At 38.3% G+C, this 23298-nt stretch overlaps 1 protein-coding gene across 2 annotated transcripts in view; it reads left to right on the top strand.

Moving 5' to 3' along the window:
* Positions 1–23298, top strand: part of anapc1 (anaphase promoting complex subunit 1) — a 61553-nt gene that overhangs the window by 21085 nt on the left and 17170 nt on the right. For both annotated transcript variants that reach the window (XM_040000286.1, XM_040000287.1), the window contains exons 25-48: positions 256–334; positions 2304–2340; positions 2572–2645; positions 3093–3271; positions 3406–3492; positions 3583–3722; positions 3953–4071; positions 4366–4496; positions 5250–5390; positions 7241–7393; positions 7620–7701; positions 8131–8222; positions 8640–8774; positions 9288–9370; positions 10040–10118; positions 10230–10304; positions 12090–12142; positions 12220–12373; positions 12482–12675; positions 16446–16532; positions 17150–17267; positions 20072–20149; positions 21502–21569; positions 21720–21858. In XM_040000286.1, coding sequence (XP_039856220.1) covers positions 256–334; positions 2304–2340; positions 2572–2645; positions 3093–3271; positions 3406–3492; positions 3583–3722; positions 3953–4071; positions 4366–4496; positions 5250–5390; positions 7241–7393; positions 7620–7701; positions 8131–8222; positions 8640–8774; positions 9288–9370; positions 10040–10118; positions 10230–10304; positions 12090–12142; positions 12220–12373; positions 12482–12675; positions 16446–16532; positions 17150–17267; positions 20072–20149; positions 21502–21569; positions 21720–21858 — 2577 coding nt within the window. The remainder of the gene's footprint in view (positions 1–255; positions 335–2303; positions 2341–2571; positions 2646–3092; positions 3272–3405; positions 3493–3582; positions 3723–3952; positions 4072–4365; positions 4497–5249; positions 5391–7240; positions 7394–7619; positions 7702–8130; positions 8223–8639; positions 8775–9287; positions 9371–10039; positions 10119–10229; positions 10305–12089; positions 12143–12219; positions 12374–12481; positions 12676–16445; positions 16533–17149; positions 17268–20071; positions 20150–21501; positions 21570–21719; positions 21859–23298) is intronic.

Genomic DNA, 23298 nt, shown 5'->3' with positions numbered 1-23298 from the left:
TTCCCCTTCACCACTTAGTTCTTCACTCCATCCTGTTCTGAGGTTCATATTCATCCATTAAAAAGCTTTGATCACATCAGTTCATTGCAGTTCACAGAACAGTTTTATTTAAATTATCTCTTTCTTTTTTCTTTAGAAAATATAACTGCTCTTCACTGGAAATGTCGATATTTATTTTTTTATGCAGTAAAAATCTATACTGTGCAAGTGTTTTTGTATCATATTTACATCTCTTCTCTTAACCTTTTTTTCCAGAGTTATGCTCTCTATGTCATTGGAGATGAAAATGCTACTTCAACAGATGTATCCAAGTACCTAGCCAAGCTTTCTGCAGGTTTGTTAGTGACTAACCTTTAAGATCATTTTCTTGCATGCTGCACTGTGTGTTTCTCTGTGGGTATGCATGTTTGGGTTCATTTATTGACAACCACCCCCTATTACCTGCCAGTCCCCTGCCTTCATGCTTCAGGGCCCAGTAGCACAGAAAGAAAGATGAGTGACGCAGGTTTGTGTGTCACCTGATTTCCTTTGTGTTTATTTCAACAAAAAACAATACAGCGCTATGGTGACAGCTGTTGCTGCAGGTGTTGGATGAACTTTTGCCTTGACTTGGACACTGGCTTTGTGTGAGAGATGCTTGAGAATCCAGAGTGACTTTTTGAGCACTATGTTGCTATTTTTAATAAACAGATGCTATCCCACACAAACACAATCCCACACTCATCAGGAACAAAATGTCGCCTTTATTTTAACCACTCATTTTAATGTTCTTTTTTTTTTTTTTTTTTTTTTTTTGGTTACAGTTTTTACTACAGATTTGAAAATGCTTTAATATATTTACCGTATTATTTGGACCATAAGGCATACTGTTGACGAACAGGTCTGTTTTCATACATAAGGCGCACTGGATTATAAGGCACATTAAACGAAACAAAACAGTTAGATACATCAAACTTAACTCATTCTTGCTTCCTGGCAGCACGGTGACATGGTACTGATAGCACTGTTGTCTCACAGCAAGAAGGTCCTGAGTTCAATTCCACCATCAGGCCGGGGTCTTTCTGCATGGAGTTTGCATGTTTTCCCTGTGTTTGCGTGTGTTCTCCCGGTACTTCGGCTTCCTCCCACCATCCAAAGACATGCAGTTTGTGTCTCTGTGTGTTAGCCCTGCGACAGACTGGCGACCTATTCAGGGCATACCCCGCCTCTCGCCCTATGACAGCTAGGATAGGCTCCAGCGCCCCCCGCGACCCTGAAAAGGATAAGCGAATGAATGGATGGATTCTTGCTTCCTCCACTTCCGTACCATTTATTCGTCAATGCTGAATTCTCTCGAAGCTGCTCTATTCCCAGTAGTTGTTGCAGTATATTAATGACTAACCTCGTATTGTGGATGGGTTATCTCAGTTGTTCTCCTGACTGAAGTTTAGTCCGTTTACAGCATACCGGCCATGCGATTGCATTTTCCCCTAACCATCGAGAACCCTCACGTTAATTTTTTTGGAGTGGAAAAAAGTTAGCGTTCATCCTTCAGCTTCAATTATGCTAACATAGCTGTCTCGCTAGCAATCACATAGCACATCATTATATACCAGCTAGTCCAACTTCAGTAACCATACAAACGTCACTGCTGTTTAGTTTTCTGTCTTTGTTTATGTTGGAAGTGATAGCAGAGCTGTACATTTTAATTTTTTCAGAAATCTCTCAGTTATAACATGCTATATCATGTTTAGGTGGAAACTAGCAAGGTAACTTCCTGCTAACCTCCAGCCCTGTTAAATTTAATACATTGTTTTCATGGATGCCTGGATGTTAAACTTAATTGTTACACCTGGTAAAGCAGCAACGCTGATCATCTTATTAAAGCTGAAAGAATTTATGGTTTTTAACTCTCACTGATGCTGCAGTGTTCATTTGACTTTGGGTCCAAAACTCCGTCCTCTTAAGGTCCCAGTCTGCGAGGCCCCTGACTACGGTAGCCATAATGCTCCGACAATCCATCTAGCAGTGTGGCTTTGTAGCGTACCAAAGTTGTACTAAAACATTTTGACAGATTTTTCAGCGCCGTATGCCACATAAAATTGGTTCGAGGTCAGTAAGCACAACCAGAATTCATACATAAGGCACACCGGATTATAAGGCGCTCTTTCAATTTTTGATAAAATTAAAGGACTTTAAGTATGCCTTACAGTGCAGAAAATACGGTAAGAGCTGCAAAAAGAGTGCCAAGCCTGATTTGTAAATTCATTGACCTGTTTTCCTTGCTGCTGATCTTCCTCACCCCCCTCTCTCATTTTCATCAGGCCAGAAATCCTCTGCCACTGAACCCCAAATAAGAAGGTAATTCATCTGACAGAAACATGAGCAAGAGCTTTTAAATTTCTTCTTTTTTTTTTTTTCTTTTAAGGCATTGAAACGGCTAAAATGAATTCTGACATACAGGATACCAGCACATTCTTTTGTATTATTTTTCTGTTTGTTAATATACCCCTAAAGGTCAACTTGTAAAAATCTTATACCTAATAACAGTTAAAGTTTTCAGTTAATTTCTCTTGTATGTATGTTTTCTAGACAGAGCAGTGTTAAAGTGATGTCCTCCAGTGAAAATCTGGCTGAGCAGCTGGTGGTCTGGCTCACCTCACAGGGTAAGAGAAGTATGTCTCTTAAAAAAAAAAAAAGAATCTATATTCAGAAAGGAATGTTGAAGCTATATCCTCTTTTTCGTCACCACAGTGGTTTACATGCATATTTACACATTCACACCTGTCCACTGAAACCAGTCTGTGAACCTAAATGTGCTTTCTCACTGCTGGGTGACATGTTTGCTGTGTGAATAAAGGTTTTAATATTGGTTTTTAATATAAGTGTGCTTCTTAAATCTTTTTATTTTAAAATGGGTAATGTAACCTATGATATTTTTGTTGTTCAGCTGTGAGCTGACAATAGTATAAAGCATGTACATACAACAGTTGTAGCAGCTTTTGAGTTTCACCCACCTGTTTGTGTGTATTTATGTTAGCGCTCAAAGGACACTGCCTCTAAAGCAGAATATTCCTTGTTTCTAAAAAACTGTGCATTTTTCACTGGTTTAGGTTTCACCCTGAAAGATTTGGAGTCGGTCCCCTTTGGTGTGGCTTTGCCTATTAGAGAGGCAATCTATCGGTGCCGGGAGCAGCCGTGTTCTGATTGGTCAGAGGAGGTCTGTCTTCTGATTGGAAGACAAGATCTTACCAAACAAGCCCACAAAATGACCCTTGCCAAGAGCAAAGCTGTGAGTGTAAAAAAACTTAAAACCTAAATTATTTAGATAAAGATGGAGTTCAGTGTCTGCAGATTCTAAAATAGGAAAGTAAGTTTTCAAAGTTTTGGTTCTTTTTTGGCCTTATAGTTTGTGTGTTTCTCCAGTCTGTAAGTTCAGGCCTGTCCTTGGAACCTCCTGCAACCACAGAACCAGATGAGGAGGAGGATGGGATGTCAGACATTGTTCAAGAGGTAAACAAATTCATAAACATGTTTATATATTTTTTGTTAGTAGTGTGTTCTGTAGAAAAAATTCAGATATTTATGTCTTCTTCTCACTAGGTCACAGGACTGATTTGGAGTCAGGATCTGAGGGTCCAAGAGGTCAGGAGGCTTCTGCAGAGCTCCAGACCTGTCCGGGTTAGTGTTGTCCAGCTGCCAGAGGTGTCTGACCATGAGTACATAGAGGAGAAAGAGAACAAGTGAGTATAATGCATGCATTTGTCATGAACATCTTTGGTCTTGAAACAGAGACAGCAAAACACCAGTTCTAAAAAGGCATATGCAGTGTATATTTCTGTACTGTTCTGTGTTTCCTTTCTTCTCCCCTAATCTGTGTGGTAAACTTATTGGCCAGTTGGCATTTTTTTAGAATCTGTGATGTTTTTATAGTTTTTATCACCTGCCCTGTCCATGTCCTTGCCTTCTATAGACTCTTGCAGCTGTGTCAAAGGACCATGGCCCTGCCAGTTGGCAGGGGCCTCTTCACTCTCTTCTCTTATCACCCAGTACCGACTGAACCTTTACCTGTCCCAAAACTCAACCTCACAGGTATTTTAAGTTTTCAGTTAAAAAATAAAATCTACTGGAACAAGTTGAAGAGAATGTGGAAATTTGTAAATGGTTCATTTAAAAGGAAGATAAAATTAGTTTGTGCAATAATAAAAGCTGTTGCAGTACAATTTATCACTGCCCTAGAGGAAACATAACTTTCCAAAAAAAGAAAAAACATTGTAATTATCTTTGCTAAATCAGGAACAAAATATTCCAAAGTTTAAGAGGATTAACGATTTAATAACTACATGCATTTGCAGATTATTTCCCATTTTTATTTTTCTTCCTCAGGCCGTGCCCTTCCGAGGAATACTGTGGTAGATCTGAACAGCGGAAACATTGATGTTCCTCCCAATATGACTAGCTGGCCCAGTTTTCATAACGGGGTAGCTGCTGGGCTTAAAATAGCCCCTGCCTCACAGGTGAGACTGAAATCATTGCATGTTTAATCAATCAGTCTGTTACTTAGTAAATACCCCAAAATGTTAATGTTGACAGGCCTATAAATATTTTTAAAAATTTAATTTTTATTTTTTATTATTTTATTAGTATTTTTCTATTAGCTCTACCTGTAATTCTGTAGAATAATTTTAATTAAAACCCGCTAGCTTGTTCCACAGCTTCAGTTTTATCCAACCTTAAATGTAAAACATTTTACATTGCTTATTCAACATCGTGTTTATTTACTACTTACCTATTTCTAATGTCATTGTTATGTTAAACTGGAGAGTATTGAAAAAATATGATATTGATGCTAACAGATTTAAGCATTTGATGAATATTTATTTATACTGTTCAGCTGGTTTTAGCTTTTAACTCTGGCTAAAGCTACTGTCATTGTGTTCCTTCATAATTAACAAGAATGGAGACTTCCAGGGTTTTGGTCCGATTTCAGCTAATCTTGCACACAACGATCACTTAATGGGCATTAGAGTAGTTGTACGGGTAATAACTGTGAATGGAACGTGAGCCATATTAGTTACAATGTCACTGTTGTTCTAGTTTGAGTGTCTTTTATTCTTTGGCCAGTGTAATGCTAAATGGATATTAAAACTGAGCACAAATAAAATATTCTAATAATTGTAAATACTCAAAAAACCTCATTCTCTTGCAGCAAAGACATTTATTAGTGTTATACCAATAAATATAGTTTAATTTTGTTTTTTGTTTTTAAGGTGGACTCAGCCTGGATTGCCTACAACAAGCCAAAGAGCCCTGAGCTGGCTAATGAGTATGCAGGCTTCCTTATGGCCTTGGGACTCAATGGACACCTCACCAAGTTGGCCACGCTGAACATACATGACTACCTCACAAAGGTGCACACCTGTCTACACACAGGCTTACATGTGCTGGAACAATTTCAGTATTTCTTTGCTATGTTGAGTTTTACAGCAGAAAGTAAGAAGTGTGCGTAAGTACATGTATAACACTCTACACTCAAAGAATACTTTGTACTTTAAATGCTCAGTTTAGAGCCGGTTGTGCTCTAAATTTTGTTTTCTTGCAATAATTTAGAGCTCCCGCTTCTGTCACATGCCCAACTTACAAAGAACGATAAGATGAAAACAAATTTGAAGTTAAATACAGTTTATACATAAACATGCGTCATAGCTTGGCAGCTAGTCAAAGTGAAACTTTCCCTTGTGAGAACTTAGACATGAGACAACTCCTTCCAACTTTCGGGTGAGAAAAACAACAGGATGTCGCAAGCCAAATCTTTTTTTTTTTTCTAAATTCAAATGTCTGTGTGAAAGGGTATTTGAAGATTGCTGAGCCTTTGAACCTCATCCATACTGAGTATCCACGCTATGTTTAAGACTGATTCATTTTCATTTCCCGTTTTGAATTTTGATTTTTGATTAAGTGTAAATTTAAGCTGTGGTTGATGATAATCACAGTTATTTCCCTGTATTAGTCATTGTATGGATGCAATATAAGTCTGCTCAGTCCTAATTGTGTTCTACACCATGTCCTCCTATTTTGAGTTCTTTTTTCCCCCTCTGCATTTACATGGTAATGTTTTTCACTGCAAATTTTTATTTTATGCGTTTAATGTTTAATTATATTGTTGGTATAAAACCGTAATGGTGAATCTTGGAACTCAACTGCCCTAATATCGAGATTTCACCAGTATATATTTCTTTTATTTTAAATTATACTCTTTAAAATAGCTTTATAGTATCTCATTCATAGTCTCCTAACTAATTGATCTTTTAAAATAAAGCCTCAGAAATAAATATCCACAGCTCGACACACAAGAATGAACTAATCAGATGTAGAGAGTTGATGGTAAAATATGTCACAGCTTCCAGTGTGAATGAAAGCAATGAACGTGGTTGAAGCGTGTTTGTTGCTAGTGGTTTTTTGACAGTTTCTATTCTTGCTGTGATAGAGAATTGCATACTGAAGATCAGAATTCATCAGAATTGTTTATGACTGTGGTTTTAAAAAGAATTTGGGGTGATGCCATTCACCTTTTAAACATTCCAGTTTGTGTCAGCGTTTTACAAGCAAAAACTGTGTCATTGTATCTAGTTTTTCAGTTTGTATTTTAACTTGTATTTGACCCATGATTTTTGACATCCCTGGAAGAGAGCAACTCATATTTTACAATTTCATAAAAGGTCCCAGCGGTTATCTTCACAAACTAGTAAATGGTTAATCATCATTTTCTTAGCTTTTTGTCTACATTGTCATTCAATACAAGAACATTTTCATTTACTTTTAGTCAAATGATAATATGATGTCTAAATTATGAAGGCTAAGGAAGGCTGTCCAACAGATGGCCTCTTACTTCATGGCATGTGTTCACTATGTACGGCAATCACCTATTTCATGCTGTTTGTGTTAAAACATGTTGTGGTCGGTCAAACAAATGTGCACACAGGGGTCTAATGAAAACTGTCTGTCATGATCTCAGATACGAGAGTCACAGATCAAGCCAGTTAGACTGCATATTAGAGCATGCATTACACTGCATTTTCAATAAGTAATAGTCTAAATTTTATTAAAAGTGACTACTATTTGAAGAGAAGCTGTTTGATAATATTTTTCTACTGTTAGCTTTTGCTAGGTGTATGAAATATTAGAAAGTTGTTGATTATCACTGATAATTGCAGATGCAGTTTTTATTGTGATTTAATGTCTGGGTGCCTCTGTCTCTCAGGGCCATGAAATGACCAGCATTGGGCTCCTCCTGGGTGTGTCTTCAGCCAAACTGGGCACCATGGACATGTCGATCACTCGCCTACTTGGCATACACATTCCTGCCCTTCTCCCGCCCACTTCCACTGAGCTGGACGTGCCACACAATGTTCAGGTAAGAGTGAGTACGTATAAAGAAGAAGATAAAGCTAATTTCGATTTATTCCGTCTTCACAAGGGGTGGCCCCAGCAGGTAGTGCTGCATGTTTGATTTGTCAGATTTTCACGCTAGATGCCCTTCCTGTCGCACCCCCGAAGAGATTTCTTTTTATCTTCCCTGGATGATCATTCAGTTCTTCATCTGTTTTTTTTTTTCTTTGTTTTTTCTTTTTCTGTTACAGGTTGCAGCTGTAATTGGCATCGGGCTGGTGTACCAAGGAACGGGCCATAGACACAATGCTGAAGTCTTGCTGTCTGAGATAGGTGTGTAAGTGTGTGTGTGCAAAAGGGAGACAACACAATGGAAAAAGTTCCATAAAATTACCTAAAAGTTTAAATCGGATACATTAAAAGCTGTTAATTAAAGAGCTGGATATGAATTTCACTGAAGTAAATAAACAGTATTTTATATATGTAACACCTTGAAAAAAAAGTGCACAATATAATTTGGGTTTTGGACTATTATTTAATTGCCAAATGCATGTTTAATGGATAGGTGTCTCTCAAACTGCAAGAAAAATACTTTGTTTTCTTGAATAGACATTGTAAACAGTCAGGTTAGAAGTTCTGCTTAAGCTCTGTTGCTCCATTTTAAACTCTGCATCCAGTCTCACTGTTGAACTTTTATTTTTACTTTAATTAGATTTTTCTTGCCATGCATAGATGGTAACTTTTGGTCTGTCTGTTGTTCAGGTCGACCCCCTGGACCAGAGATGGAATATTGTACAGACAGAGAGTCCTATTCGTTAGCAGCTGGGCTCGCTCTTGGTATGGTCTGTCTGGGGGTAAGACAAACAAAAAAACATATATATATGAATATACGTTGCCATTTTCCATTTGTTTGTTGCAATAGTAACTAATTTAAAAAAAGAAAAGAAAAAAAAAAGTAACAGCTTCTCACAAAACCCGATTGTTATGTTTATTTTTTTGTACACATACATTTTTTTTCTGTTATTAAGCCACATAAGTTCTTTTAAAAGTCCCTTGGATACCTGCTCACTTCTGTAAGAGAAACCTCAGATCATAATATTGTCAGGTGTTAATGATGCTTGAAGCCCAGTAATAAAGGGACAAAACCCAAGTTCAAATATTGGTTTTCTTTGACATCTGTCTCTGCATGTCTCTTGTTTCTTATCTCTACTCTCATCCTTTTCTGTCCTGCACTTACCTTGCTTGTGCTTCCTTCCCCTTTCTCCTCATAGCATGGCAGCAACCTGATTGGGATGACAGACCTGAATGTCCCTGAGCAGTTGTATCAGTACATGGTTGGGGGACATCGCAGAGCTCAGGCTGGGGCCAACCGGGAGAGGCACAAATCCCCCAGCTACCAAATCAAGGTACATGAAAGAAACCCTCTTTTTTTTTGTCTACAGTGTAGCAGTGTTATTTCAATGCGATAAAATAATACTGAAGAATGTGACTGTATAACTACTAAAGAATTTTACCATACAATAAGAACTGCAGCTCAAAAACTGTCATGGTTCTTCATATGTTCAGTCTGTGCTGATGTATTGTTTTTTCCCCACTAATAGGAAAGGATTTGGTAAACAAATCTTCATGAATTTTATTTTCCATATTCGTATTAGTTGAGGTTTGTTCTCAGTTTATTGTTGTCACATGTGCCAATGTCAAATGTGTAAGAAAACTCTAAAGTAGCACGAGTAAACAATATTGCATTAAATAAACTATCCCAATTGCAAAAGCTAATTGTCATGTTTAATTATGTAGGTGTGAAGGGGTTTTGCAGTTGGGACACACCCCTCTTTAGATGAAGTTTGACCAAATGATTTGATGAAACAGTGGTCTGGCTTCTGTGATTAGCTAATTAACCTTACCAATGGTCATTTCAGGAGGGTGACACTATTAATGTAGATGTGACATGTCCAGGTGCTACGCTAGCCCTCGCCATGATCTACCTCAAGACCAACAACAGGTGAGAGAAAAAAGGTTTTTACAGTTTTGTCTCCAAAATAAAATAAAAAAGTTTTGATATGAAAATAGGTTTATTCCATGTCTTGGAAAGGCGACTTAAAGACTTCTGTTTTAGATTTATCTCCTTTCTACTGACCTCCTAAAATTTGTATACAAAGAGTGTAGGCATACTCTTCATGGTGTGACAAAACAATCTAAAAAGAGATACTCTGCTGACAAGTGTTTTATTTTATTAGGAGAAACAGAACTAGATAGAATAAACTGGAAAAAAAAAGATAAAAATAAAAATATTACATTAAATATTTACCCCCCCAAAAATGTAATACCGGTGTTATAGAATTAGAAGTAGCAAACTGTTCAAGGGGCACAGAATCTTTCCACCATAATTACTCTGTAATGCTGGTGGGGTGTTTCTTTAAAATGGCCAAAATGTCCTGTGCTGTGTTCGACTTTCTAACCACTTCTTGCCCACATGAACCATAACTGGAGCACCATAGCCTATTTGATGGAAAAAATAGTGACATTACACTACATCAGACTGAGACTCCTCCAGTTTCTAACCGTCTAATGGTCAAGAGGTTCTTTAAAGCTCATCTGCTATCTGTTGTTTGAGAGGGTGCTGAAAGAAGGTATTAACACTCCCTTTTCTCATCATGGTTTCGCCCACTAGGTCGATTGCTGATTGGCTGAAACCTCCAGATACTTTGTTCCTCCTGGACTTCATTAAGCCAGAGTTTCTGCTGCTGAGGGTTAGTGTGGATCTAGCTCTGTGTGTTTCTGTGTGTGATCTTTTTTCCCACCTTTCTATATTTTAATCTGATATACCTGCGTCTCCTCTTCTTTTCTCTCTACCCCTAAAGACTCTGGCCCGGTGTATTATCATGTGGGATGAAATCCTGCCTAATACTATCTGGGTCAAGAGTAACATCCCACAGGTGAGAACAAGTACACGCACCCTACACCACACACACACACACACACACACACACACACACACACACACACACACACACACACAAACAGGACCAAGTGGACATGATTGGAGCCATGATGCCACACACCCTGCAACAAATCAACAACTTGCAAAGAAAATCCCATTTGTGACGTGTGGTTTTGTGTGGATGGAGGCAGGTTTACCCTTTTTCAGTTAACTAATTTAGCCAATTCTGGTGGCTTATTTTGTGGAAGATGCACTGATATTGGTTCTTAGTAACTGCTGTAACAGCATAATGACTCTAGCTACATTCTGTTAATAAAAGCATTTCCCCTGGTCTGTAGTTGTACTTTACTGATGCACCCAAAGATGGATGGGTAGTTTACATGAGCAGAAATGGCGTCAGTGGATAAACAAGAAAAAGGCTATTTCTAAAAACAGAAAAGTTATCTGAGCAAAATACAACTTGAAAACATCTTAGAGATGTTTCAACAAACGACTGGGAGAGTAAACATTAAAAAATGTCCAACGTGTATATGTAAATATAGTTATAGAACAGTGAAAACCTGTGTGGCCGCTAGGCTTGAGAAATGGCAGGAAAATAAGCCGTGTCTGATAACACTGTGAATAATTACAGTGACTTTAAAACAAATAGTCTGCATATTAGCCTTTAACTTCCTATGTCCTTATAGGCTTACTGATAACATAAACTCAGATAAATTTGACCAAGGCCAAAATTTTATCTGTAAATCAGCCAAGCATTTACCTGTAGATGTGGATAGTTTATTGCAGTGTTTGTTGCTTGATATCTTCATGATGAAGAAAATTCAATGTATTGGTCAGCAAAGCTGCCAGAAATATTTTCCCCTTGGGAACTGTATCAAATAATTAATTCAGGCTTGTTCTGCCTTTTTATGACAAAAAGGAAAAAATAATCCCATACTTTTAATCTTTAATAACATAAATGTATTCCATTTCATGTTTTTTTCCCTGTCAAATAGATAACTAAAAGACTGTCAGCATGATAGCATTCAACTCAGTTTAGTTTCACTCCCATCTTTTATGTTTTTCTTCTGGTTGTCCACGCCCCCCTGCAATGACTTTATCCCCCAGTAGGGGGGCCCACCCCCACAGTTTAAGAAACACTGCTACAGTGTAATTTACACCACTGGATATAAATATGTAAAACTACATTTTTGTGGTTTGTATTTTGAATGGCAATAAATACTAGTTACTAGAACCTTGGCACACTCAAAACAGGTTATTGCCCTTCTAATCAGGTATGAATAGCTGCATTATAGTCAGCACTATACAGAGATTTATGCTTTAATATCTTTTCATTCCTTCCATCCATTTTCTTAAGTTCACCCTGTGCAGTGTCATGTGCTAGCTGGAACCTATGCCAGCTGCAACAGGACCCAGGCAGGGTACATCCTGGATAGCTTGCTGCACAACCAGTAGAGAGAGAGAGAGAGAGTCAGGCTAATTCAGAATCACCAGTTAACTTAACCTAGCCCCAGTAACTGCATGTCTTTGGATTATGGGATGAAGCTGGCCACACACAAACATGAGAGAGCAAGCTAACTCTAAACCACTGTCACCTTACTGCCTATGATTTTTCTTTTGCCCTTTCCTCCCTGATGTTTACTTTCTATTTCCATAGTTTTATCATGAGAATTTTGTGAGTTTTCAGTTAATTTAGCAAATAAATACTGTCAAAAGTATTGTTTCTGAAACCTGACCACTCATGTCTATATTTTGTTTTCAACTTTCATTTTGTTTTCAGATCATGAGAGGGACTTTTGACCCTTCAGAGGACATTAACATGGAGACGATGGCGTAAGTATTGAAGCCAAAAACATCAACTCATGTTATACATTTGAATTCTGCTAATTGATTGTATTTGTTTCTCTTAGCCAAGCCCAAGACTACATTACAGCTGGGGCCTGTTTGGCACTTGGTTTACGGTTTGCTGGCTCTGCCAACTCTGATGCCTTTGACTGCCTTTATAGCTTGGCCAGGACCCACATGACAATCATGTCCTTTGCTGGTACAGCTGCTGTGGGTGCTGTGAGTGTTTTATATTTTTGACTTTGTTAACAGTAAGAAACAATGTTGTGCTACCTCATCTACTTACAGTTAAATTATTTTCTCTTTTGATTTCTTTTTCTTCCCTAGCACACATTTTACAACCTCCAGACCTGCCTGTCAATGATTCTGCTGGCTATGTCCATGGTGATGTCTGGTACAGGAAACCTGAAGGTCCTGCAGCTTTGTCGTTTCTTCCACAAGCGGACTGGTGGTGAAATGAACTATGGCTTCCACATGGCTCATCACATGGCACTGGGTCTGCTCTTTCTGGGAGGAGGCAGGTGAGATGGGAACAACCAAAATATGGCCATTTTCCCAATCCCATTGAAATTTATTAAAATATATTCCTTATTGCAAGTGAAGAAAACTAGTATAAAACTATAATACATTTGAATTCATATCAATTGTCAATTATTTATTCATAGCTGAAGTGCATTTTCAGGCCAAAAATCAAAAGGCTTTTGTCAAGTTGCTTTGGGGAAAGGGTAGAGCGGCCGGTAAAGCAATTTCTGTAATCACTGAACTTGTGTTTTTACTTGAACATAAAGATCAGGCTGGTTTTCTTGTAGTTAGCCTAACTCTTGGCTAGCGATGGCTTACTCTGTCCTAAATAACATTTTGATGAGGTGACAAATATTCTAGTTTCTAAATATTAAATATAGGTTGGTTTTTTGTTTTTTTTTTTGGCTTTTTTAAAATCATTTTTGTTTCCAAAAAGCATCAACTAGACCATTTGCTGCATTTTATTTTCAGCTATAGATGAATACATATTTAGTGTTGTACTGATGATATCTTAACAACGGTGGCTCCAATATTCAAGATACTGGAGAAACATCTCACACAATGAAACAATGTGGTTCTCTGATGTAGATTTTTCTGAAGAACTGTAAAGCTTGGAAGTACAGTAGTAATAAATATAACAATAAGAAGAAAAAACTGTACAATATACTCATAGATAAACGCAAATGTTTACATACATAAAATCATTTCAAGACTATACAACAGGCAAGGTACCAACAAGGTGGGCATTGTTTTAAACTTCCACAACAACCTCTAAGGAATCATGCTTCAAAAAATAAATACACACACCAACACACACACACACTTTGATGTTGCTCATACTTCTTGAATGAAGGAAGACACTGAGGTTTGAGTTATATTCTGTATGTAGGCTGTCATATGACACCTGAATTGAACAATTGCATGCATTCATCCATACATACATACATGCAAACCCACACCCACCCTGCTTTTCTCTGGGAAAGACCATATGCAACACGTACACATGCACAGCGTGGGTTAGCCACACAAATACAAAAAAGTCTGCTTTGAGTCTGCTTTGAGTGCTGTGTTCCACATAATGAATGACATTCATGCGCACATGTGCACGCAAACACACACCCAAGCCAGGTTCCTCAAACCGCTGACCCTGGTCTGTGTATTTTGAAGAGAAACAACAGCTCCCACTCTTTCATCACATTCTGCAAAAACATCTCTCCACCTACAGCCATAATCAGATGGACCTTTTCATTTCATTCAGGTCACATTTTATTTTAGACCTGCCAGCTGAAAGCCCACACACTGTAAGGACTGCAAGTTTGAATGCTCTGCACGATAGCATATATTTTCATAAGCAGTTTGTCTTGTGTCATTTCAGAGATTGTAGGTCATGCTGGGTAGCAGAGTCATGCTATGTCACTGTCACTTTTCCTGCAGTCTCGCTGTCTGCTCGTATGTCATTTAGTTTCTCTGTTTCCATTGAAAATGTCCCGGTCACATTTGCTTTCCACTTATTTAGCAGTTATCATTACATCCTGGCCGTTCTTTTTTTTTTTTTTTTTTTCCCTCATTCAATTTCTCACGTATGTTTTTCCTATTTACGTTTGGTCTCTTTATTTGGTGATCCTTTTTGTTCTTTATTTCCCCTTTCCTCAACCTCTCCTTCTTTATTTACTTATTTAATTTCCTCTTCCCATTGGATCTCAATTGAGATAGAGCTTGGTAATTGTCCCCCAGTAGGAAACTGAAGTGACGCAAACTGTGTCTGACACAGCTGGATTTCACATTGAATAATTTTTAAACTGTCACCTCCCTAGTACGACGACTGTTTGATGTCTGATTGGCCCCATGTGATAACTGGACAGATATTGTGAGCCAGTGTTCATTTGCCCTACACAGTTCACCCTACAGCACCTTTATTCTGCCTCAGATGTTGTATTTCTAGTAGTAAGAACACTGTCTGCCCATTCTCACTGCTTATGTGAGAATGGGCAGCTCAATCCAGTTCTTCCAACAGTGTACACAGTTTGTGTGAAGAGGGCTTAGATCTGTATTTCAAAGGTGACTGTGGCTTTTCTATCACGAGTTCTTTCTGTTTGCATGAGTTTTAGTTTGTACTAGTTAAGCATGAGCACATAAGATATATTATACTTGTCCCACTGACACTGACTAAAATGCTAGACTCAGAACTAGAGTTAGATTCTGCTACTTGCCCCTATTTTGTTTGGATTTATTTCTTTTTCTTTTTTCTTTTGGCTCAGTCTCCTGGAAGTTCATTCATTTCAACAGAATTTGAAAATGTCAAGCGCACCACAAAAGGAAAGTGACTCAAAAGAACTGATTGTTAGCATTCATCCCTCTTTTAGTCTAAGCAGCAGCCAGGCGCCCAAATGGTAGGACTCTTCAGTCGTGTAATGTTGCTGTTAGTCAGTTTGACTGACTCAGTGCTACAAGCAGAAAAAAAATCTTTATTTGCTTAAAATAGAAAACTGATGATGCTTCACTAAAGCACCTCATTGGACTGAGGTGCTTTTAGTGTAGCGGTATAAAGTAAACAGTATTTTGGTAGAGAGCACTGCAGTGGCTCCCAATTGTTTTAGGATTTTAAGGACATCCTGTTTGTCCTTGTTTTCCCTTTGCCATATGTCATTGTCTGTTTTGAAACCAGAGTTTTGAGTGCAATTATTAGAAGGCTATGGGGGTACAATAAGGGTATTCTGTCTCAAGGAATGTATAAGCAAAAGTTAGACATTTAGTTTTAACAGAAGTGTCGATTTTTCTTACTGTGATTGTTTTGTCATTTTTGTGCCCCAAAGCCCAAACTATTTTCACTTTTATCAAGAACTGAGAAGCTGGAAATAGAGTTCGGTTGTTTTTTTTGCTTGAAGCATGATTATTGTGTTATCTGTCTACTGTGTACTTGCTGCAGGACTTCTGTAACACCCTCTATGAAACTCTAGGGTATGCTGACCCTGAAGTTTGGAACTACTAGAGTAGAGGAATTAAAAGTATTAAGGAGCCATTAAATGAAGAGCAACATCCTTTATCCCAGTTGAACCTCAGTAACCTTCCAGACACAAGAAGCCTTTATTGTATGACTAATGGGGTCATTATAATAATGTTCAGTCAAAGTAGATGCTTAACTGCCAGCTATTACGTTTAAGTGGCTCTACTGCAGTCTGAAGGTTTTAACTGGATTACAGCACTCACCTGCTTTAACTAACAGAACACAAAGTTTATGTGGAAGAATGTGTTTTGGTTTTATACACAAGGTTCTTCAAATATATATTTAGATTAAAAAAAAAAAACAGTGCAAAAGTCTTGAGGAATATCTTATTTCTGAATATTTTGCTATGGATCAGAATTCCATTAATTTTGACAATATCCCCAGAAAGCTGGCTGAAATACAAACCATGAAGGCGCCTACAGATAGCTGTAGACACTGTTGTAGCTCTTGCTTGACCTTCGTACAAAATGACAACAATTTGAGCCAAACATTTCAAAATTGGATTCCTCACTCCATAAGACCTGCTGCCACTAAGTTGCAGTGTAAGATTACTTGGAAGTCTGGAACATTGGTGACTCAAGACTTTTGTACAGTACTCTATTGTTTAAGTTTATTGTTGTCGTTTTTCTTTACAATGGCTTGTGTAATTAAATTCTCCTTACAAACCCATCAGTATGTACTGAACATGTTTTAATGTTTTGTGAAAAGAAAGAACGGTGTATTTGTATCTTTTTTTTAGTGATGATGTTTGATGTCATCTTTCAGGTACACCCTCAGTACCTCCAATTCAGCCATCGCTGCTCTGCTGTGTGCCCTGTATCCACACTTCCCTGCTCACAGCACTGACAACCGGTGAGACTAATACATATGCGCACAATATTAAAATAAGAGTTTAGTTGATAACCCATGTAAGTACCAAAAAGTAGCAATAGAAACTTATAAAAATGTGATTTTTGTGATCATTTCATTAGTGATGGACAGATGATTGCTTGTGTGGCTCTCTCATGTGTTTTTGTACTAGTTGTTGTACAACTTCTATATGATCTATATCAGGGGTGCCCAATCCCGGTCCTCGAGAGCTACCGTCCTGCAGCTTTTAGATGCATCCTTGTTCCCACACACCCGAATCAAATGAATGGCTTGTTATCAGGCCTTTGCCAAACATGATGGCATGCTGAAGAGATCAAACCATTTGATTCAGCTGTGTTGGAGTAGGGATGCATCTAAAAGCTGCAGGATAGTAGCTCTCGAGGACTGGGATTGGGCAGGCCTGATCTATATGATCTGTAAAATTCAGAATGGCACACCTGCAGTAAAAAAAACTAAGCTTGTCTCAATTTTGGAGAATAACAACACAATTCTCTGTCATTCTTTATATTAACAAACAATATTGAATGTCTATCCGTTCATATTAGTAATTAAAAACAAAACAAAACAAATGCATATTTGTATTTCTGTGTTTGCTGTAGCTACCACCTGCAGGCCCTTCGGCACCTGGCTGTGCTGGCTGCAGAGCCTCGACTGCTCGTCCCTGTGGATGTGGACTCCCTGAAGCCCTGCTATGCCCTTTTAGAGGTCACTTACAAGGTCAGGTTACAAGAAACATGTACCAACCTAATACCTGTGAATGACCATTAGGTTCATGTTTCAAAATTGAACATAGTTTTTCCTGTCCCAAAGCCACCTTTGAAACCACCTCTCATTCTTTGTCACAGCTCATTGTCACAAATGGCACCGCTGTGCTCTGTGCTCCAATTTTACATTAACACAAAAGCAAATGTACGTTCTGACTCAGACTGTAGAGTGTAGTGCACAATGGTTTCTGTTCGTTTTGAGGTGTTAGAAAAACTTGCCTGTCCACTATACCACTGTGTTCTGCTTTTTTTATCAGTGTTAACTGCTCTTAGCTAGTCAACTTCCTCTACAGTTGATTTCATACACTTTCAAACTAAATCATCTTCATGTCAGTGTAAAATCAGCTACCGTGGTCTCATCTCATTCATATTGTTGCTATTTTAAAATTTTAAGAGCAGCAGTTTTATGCCAGCTTATGAGTACGGTAGCTAATATATATGTATATATTTGCTACTAATTTTGCATTTAACTGATTAGCAATAATTCAGCTGTTCATACAGTTGTTTTCCTTTTTCTGCACATCTGGTTGTTGTACATAAATATATAGTCTTTTCCTATGTTAACTTTAGTTTCCTTTCTGGTATGTAGACATGCATAGTTTTATATGCCACTCATTGTTTTCCTCGTTGTTAGTTTTGATCAAGTATCCTTGATTTTGAAAGACAAAAGATGTGCTTTCGAATTAATCTGTGACAATTTCATTAAATAAAAGCTGGCCTCACTGCCTATGTGCTCTTAGTTAAACATGTTACATGTAAATGGAGGAAAGTCATTGCACTGCACCTTAGTTTTCTCCAAAACTGGTATCCAGCACTGTGTAGGTTTCAGTTTTATATAAGAGAAAGTGAAAATAGCATAACTGCTTAGCAAGTCTTGAAGGGAAAAAAAGTTTCTAGTATTAAGGGCAACACACACATCCCTAGTGTTAAAACACAGCAGCAATTGTTTTCTGTTTCAGCAAGTACATTGTTAGAATTTTATGTACGTCACTGTGGCATCATTAGGATGCCACAGTGACGCACATTGGTGCCGTTTCCCAGTATCAATGGTTGTCAACCATTCATGTGTGAAGGTAAATCCTTTCCATAGAAATTGCTGGCTTTTTTTGGAATATCTGTAAAAGCAAATATTTGACACTCTTGGGAACAAAGCCAATAGGTAATGGGAATTTACTCAAATAAATGACAGACGACACTGGCATTGTGTAGTTATTGTCATACTTTAAACAAAACTAGCTATAACATATCATCAAAAATACATCGTCAAAATTGATCGGCAACATAAAAAAATAGTAATAGTAAGAAGAAGAACTTGTTGTTTTTTTTTTTTGTTGTTTTTTTACACCAATGTGTAAAATACACACAAAGTATAATCTGGGATTAATTGGGGAGCATTTTTCTCTGCTTTTGGCAATTGCTCATTCCTTCAGAACTTAATTCTCTGCAAATTTAGTCCACAAGCAGACCTTTCTTGGAACAGTTGGTCTCAACATGCTTGTGTCTAAAATGAGAGGAAATCAGTTGAGAGGTGTGTCAGGAAAAAGTCTTTACTCATTTTTTTTTTTTTTATTTTTTTTTAAAGAAAAGGGCTACAGAGCGATACCAGTGACTTTTGAAATGATGCGCTCTGAGCAAGAAAATTGTTTTGTCATAGTAGTACTGTTGTAGAGTGATGAAATGAGGAAGGGAGAAATGACGCAAGATCCTTCTTTGTAACCTCCATGGTGCCTCTAGCATTAGTGAATTTTAACATGCCCAGCAAATAGTGTCTGCTCCAAAACCTTTTTCAGTTACTTCATATAGTCGTAGTCATTTTCATTAATATTTTATTGAGTCACTTATAATCTTTTCTTTGCTGGTTTCGTAGTTTGACAAACGCTGAGGAAGCCCAAAGAGATGGGAATTTACACATTTCAAAAAAAACCCCGCCATATAGAAGCTTCCATTCATCCATTTTTCTTCTTCTAATCCAGTTAAGAGTCATGGAGGGCTGGAGCGTATCCCAGCTGTAACAGGGCAAAAGGCACTGGTTGCCAGTTTGTTGTAGGGCTAGATAAATTGAACCTAATTTTTATTTGTGTACAGAATCATTACTTTAATCCCTTTGTGTGTCTTTTGCTTTTCATCTTCAACTGTTGCTAAAACCTATTAAACTGTTGTTTGTATTTTAAACTGCAAGATCTATAAATTCTGCTGCTGGGAGAGATCAGTGACTGTGTAAATGTTTTCTACAGTCATTGAGAGAGATAAACAGTGAAGTATAGAATTGAATTGAACTCTTTATGCATTTCTACAGATAAAGAAAGATGGAGGCTTGTCAGGACTACCTTCAATAGAATGGCTCAGTTAAATTTTAATCACAGTGGAATGCTCAGAGTGTGTGTGTGGGTGTGTGTGGGTGTGTGGGTGTGTAAAAGTGTTCGTGTGCTTTTTAAGATCTGTGAAAACTTACTCAGACTTGGAGATGGTTTGTTTCAAAATGAATTTAAGTGAATGAATTTAGGGGTGCTGTCCCTCATGTTGTTATACTGTTACATTCACATACAATCTGCTATTCTATACTTTTTGGTGACACTGTGTAAATATAGATCAAATGTGTATCGTTTTGTATGTTTCAGTTCTATAAAATATTATGTGTATTAATACCCTGTACTGATAAAAGGGTGATAGTGCACTTTGGTGAAATTGTAAGGTGCTTGGACATCTTACAGGCTAACTTTGAGAGTGTGAGTGACACTGTTTCCTCTTTTTTTATAGGAGACTAAGTGGTATGACGAGACAACAGTAGAACTGATGGCTCCTACCTTGCTTCCTGAGCTGCAACTTCTCAAACGGGTAAAGCCAGAGAATAGTTGTTCTTCTTCTTTGCCTTTATTTGGCTACTCCCTGTAGGGGTTGCCGCATTCCCATCCATCCATCCATCCATCAATCAATCACACCTCACCCTGGCAGCATCCTTGTCAAATGCCCAAACCATCTCAACTGGCTCCTCTTGAAGTGCAGGAGTAGTGGCTCTACTCTGACCCTCTCCCGGATGGCTGAACTCCTCAGCCTATCTCCAAGGGCATGGACAGCTACTCAGCTCATTTCCACTGCTTGTATCCACATTTTTATTTTGGGTCAATATCAAAGGATTGTGACCATAGGGTAAGGTGATACAGATCAACCTGTAAATTAAGCGCTTGACTTTTACGCTTAGCTTTCTCTTCACCACGACAGACTGGTACAGCATCCATATCACTACAGTCGCTGCACAAATCCGTCTGTCAGTCTCCCATTCCCTTGTGAACAAGACCCCGAGGCACTTAAAATCCTCCACTTGGGGCAGTAACTGGTCCCTTACCCAGAGTGGGCACACACCACCCTTTTCTGGCTGAGTTCCATGGACTCAGACTTGGAGGTGCTGATTCTCTTCACTCTGCTTCACACTCTGCTGTGAACCACTCTGGTGCGAGCTGGAGGCCACCGCCTGATGAAGCCAACAGAATCACATCATCTCCAAAAAGCAGACACAAGATTCTGAGACCCCCCCAAGTGGAAGGCTTCCACCACCTGGCTACACCTAGAAATTCTGTCCATTAAAAAAAAATTATGAACAGAATAGTTGAGAATAGGGCAGAAATGGATGAGTTCAACACCCATAAGTCTGACCTATTGCAGGCTATACAGACAAAACTCCTGCAATGGTTGTATAAGGATCGAATTGCTCATAGCAACGGGCCAGACACCCCCTACTCCCGAAGCACCTCCCTTCGGAACACTTCGAGGGACACGGTCGAATTCCAGATCCACAAAACACACTGATTGGGCAAACTCCCATAAAGGGGGTAAAGAGCTGGTCTAGTGTTCCGCAACGAGGCCGAAAACCGCATTGTTCCACCTGCATCCAAGGTTCAACTAACGGACAGACTGTCCTTTCCAACACCCTGGCATAGACTTTCCTGGGAAGGCTGAGGAGTGTGATCCCCCTATATCTGGAGCACACAATTTGATCCCCCTTATCGAAGATGGGAATCTCACCCCATTCCTACCATCATCTTCTGTTCTCTAGAACAGAAGTTTGCAGTCTCCTTATTAACAGCACTGATTTCTTATGCCACCCAAAATCATTTTAATTGCAGTAAGCATTCCCTGGACCCCCTGGAAAAATCTCTTTTTTGTCATTTTTGTCAATATATTTTTTTCAGGTAAAAGTGAAAGGACCACGTTACTGGGAACTGTCTGTAGACCTCAGCAAAGAAACACAGCATCTAAAGCAAGTATAGAGAGAACATGTATAACTTTGGTAGAGGTTTACAGTAATGATTCTGCTAAATGATAAGGACAATAATTCCTTCTTTTTATTGTAAATGTATAAGTGGAATCTAGGTTGAAATGCGAATCTTACTTTTGTTATCTCTCTAAGGTCCATCTTGTCGAGAGATGGGGTGTTGTATGTAAAACTACGGGCTGGCCAGCTGCCCTACAAGGACGACCCTCAAGGTTGGAAGAGCCTGGTAGCCACCACAGTCAACCACCGCAGCTCTGGAGTCAAAGCCTTCAAGGTAAAACTGTCACACCAACCTGAAAAGCATAACGACATTATAGGGGAAGCTCAACATGAGCAGGCTTTCATTGTGTTAGGTAATGTGGCTAAACCTAAAACCCCAGTCAGAGAGAAGTTGTATTTGCAGTTACCTCCGGCTACAGTAATTTCCACTGCTATAACTTTACATTTGGGCTTCATTCATGATATTAGCAACGTAAGCAACTTCCTATGTATTAATCATATTCTCCCAATAGAGGATTACACTTAAAATATGCTGTAAATAAAACGAATTGGAGAAAAACAGCTGATATTAAACTGAAAGTCTGAACATAACCTGTTTTTATTCATGTTATGTGTTCAGCTTATGTTACCATGGTGATTTAGCTGGTGAAAAAGCGAGCCATATTTGTGACACAAGAAACCCTGACTTAAAGCTCAGCATAGATGCTAACCGAAGCAACTGTGCTAAATGCAATAAATATCCACCTTTTTAAAAAATTAGATTAAGTTTGCTACTATCAGCCAGAGCATCTGCATTGTATTCACTTTCTGTAGTGTACTTGTTAGTGGTGAGAGTCCATTAACATGTTGCAGGTTAATGAAGGCTTTAGTACATTTTTATGTAGGTTTACAGGTTTTGTAAGCATTATCAAGCTTTTTTGTTTATGCTTTTCTCCTAATACACATAGACAAAAATCTACAGGTGGTGGAAAATTTTAGATGCGTTGTAGTTGAAGTGAGACAATTTCATATTACAAATTTGAAAAAAAAAAAAACAGCCATTTTATTCTTAGTTTTCTATAGGTTATCTTATTTTTTGCCTTGTGTGTCTCTCCCTCTTTAATAGACAATGTTTTACCACACAGTGCCAAATGCAAAGCTCACCTCAACTTGCACCGCACCCTTGTTAGTTTGAGTCAGTTTGCATCTTTCCAGTGAGTTCATCTGCAAACGAGCTCCTTCAACAATTTGCTTACTGTACTGCACACAGCTTTCAGAAGCCTGAGATAAGCAAGGGTTTTAGTAGGGAGTCGGATACTACTAATCCACAGACGCTCATGGTTCCCTTTTTCTTTTAGATTTATAATGCGCATTAATAACTATAGTTCAATCAACTGAGGGGCCAGATGCATCTTACAGATCCTGTGTCAGATCTTTGGTGTATATTTTCCTATTTCTTAAGAACATGACTTTCAGATACTGTTGATTTGCAGTGAATAGTTTTTTTTTTTTTTGGGGGGGGGTTCTATAACATTTTAAGTTTTCTATTGCATTTTGCTTCTTACAAACCCTTTGTACCCTTTAAATTTTGATTTGAAAACAGACAAACACATTAATAGGAGTGACTGGAAATGAATTGACCTCCTCCCCAGTGAATGCTTCTGTCCAGTCTTGGCAGGTTGTCACTAAATGTTCAGTAGGCAGCTGTGTGGTTGACAGACTATTTGCTAGTTTC

The sequence above is a fragment of the Simochromis diagramma genome, unplaced genomic scaffold (genome assembly GCF_900408965.1).
Source record: "Simochromis diagramma unplaced genomic scaffold, fSimDia1.1 OVJJ01000596.1, whole genome shotgun sequence".
Lineage (NCBI taxonomy): Eukaryota > Metazoa > Chordata > Actinopteri > Cichliformes > Cichlidae > Simochromis > Simochromis diagramma.
Note: the sequence above shows the minus strand (reverse complement) of the source record. Positions and strands in the feature narration are given on the sequence as shown.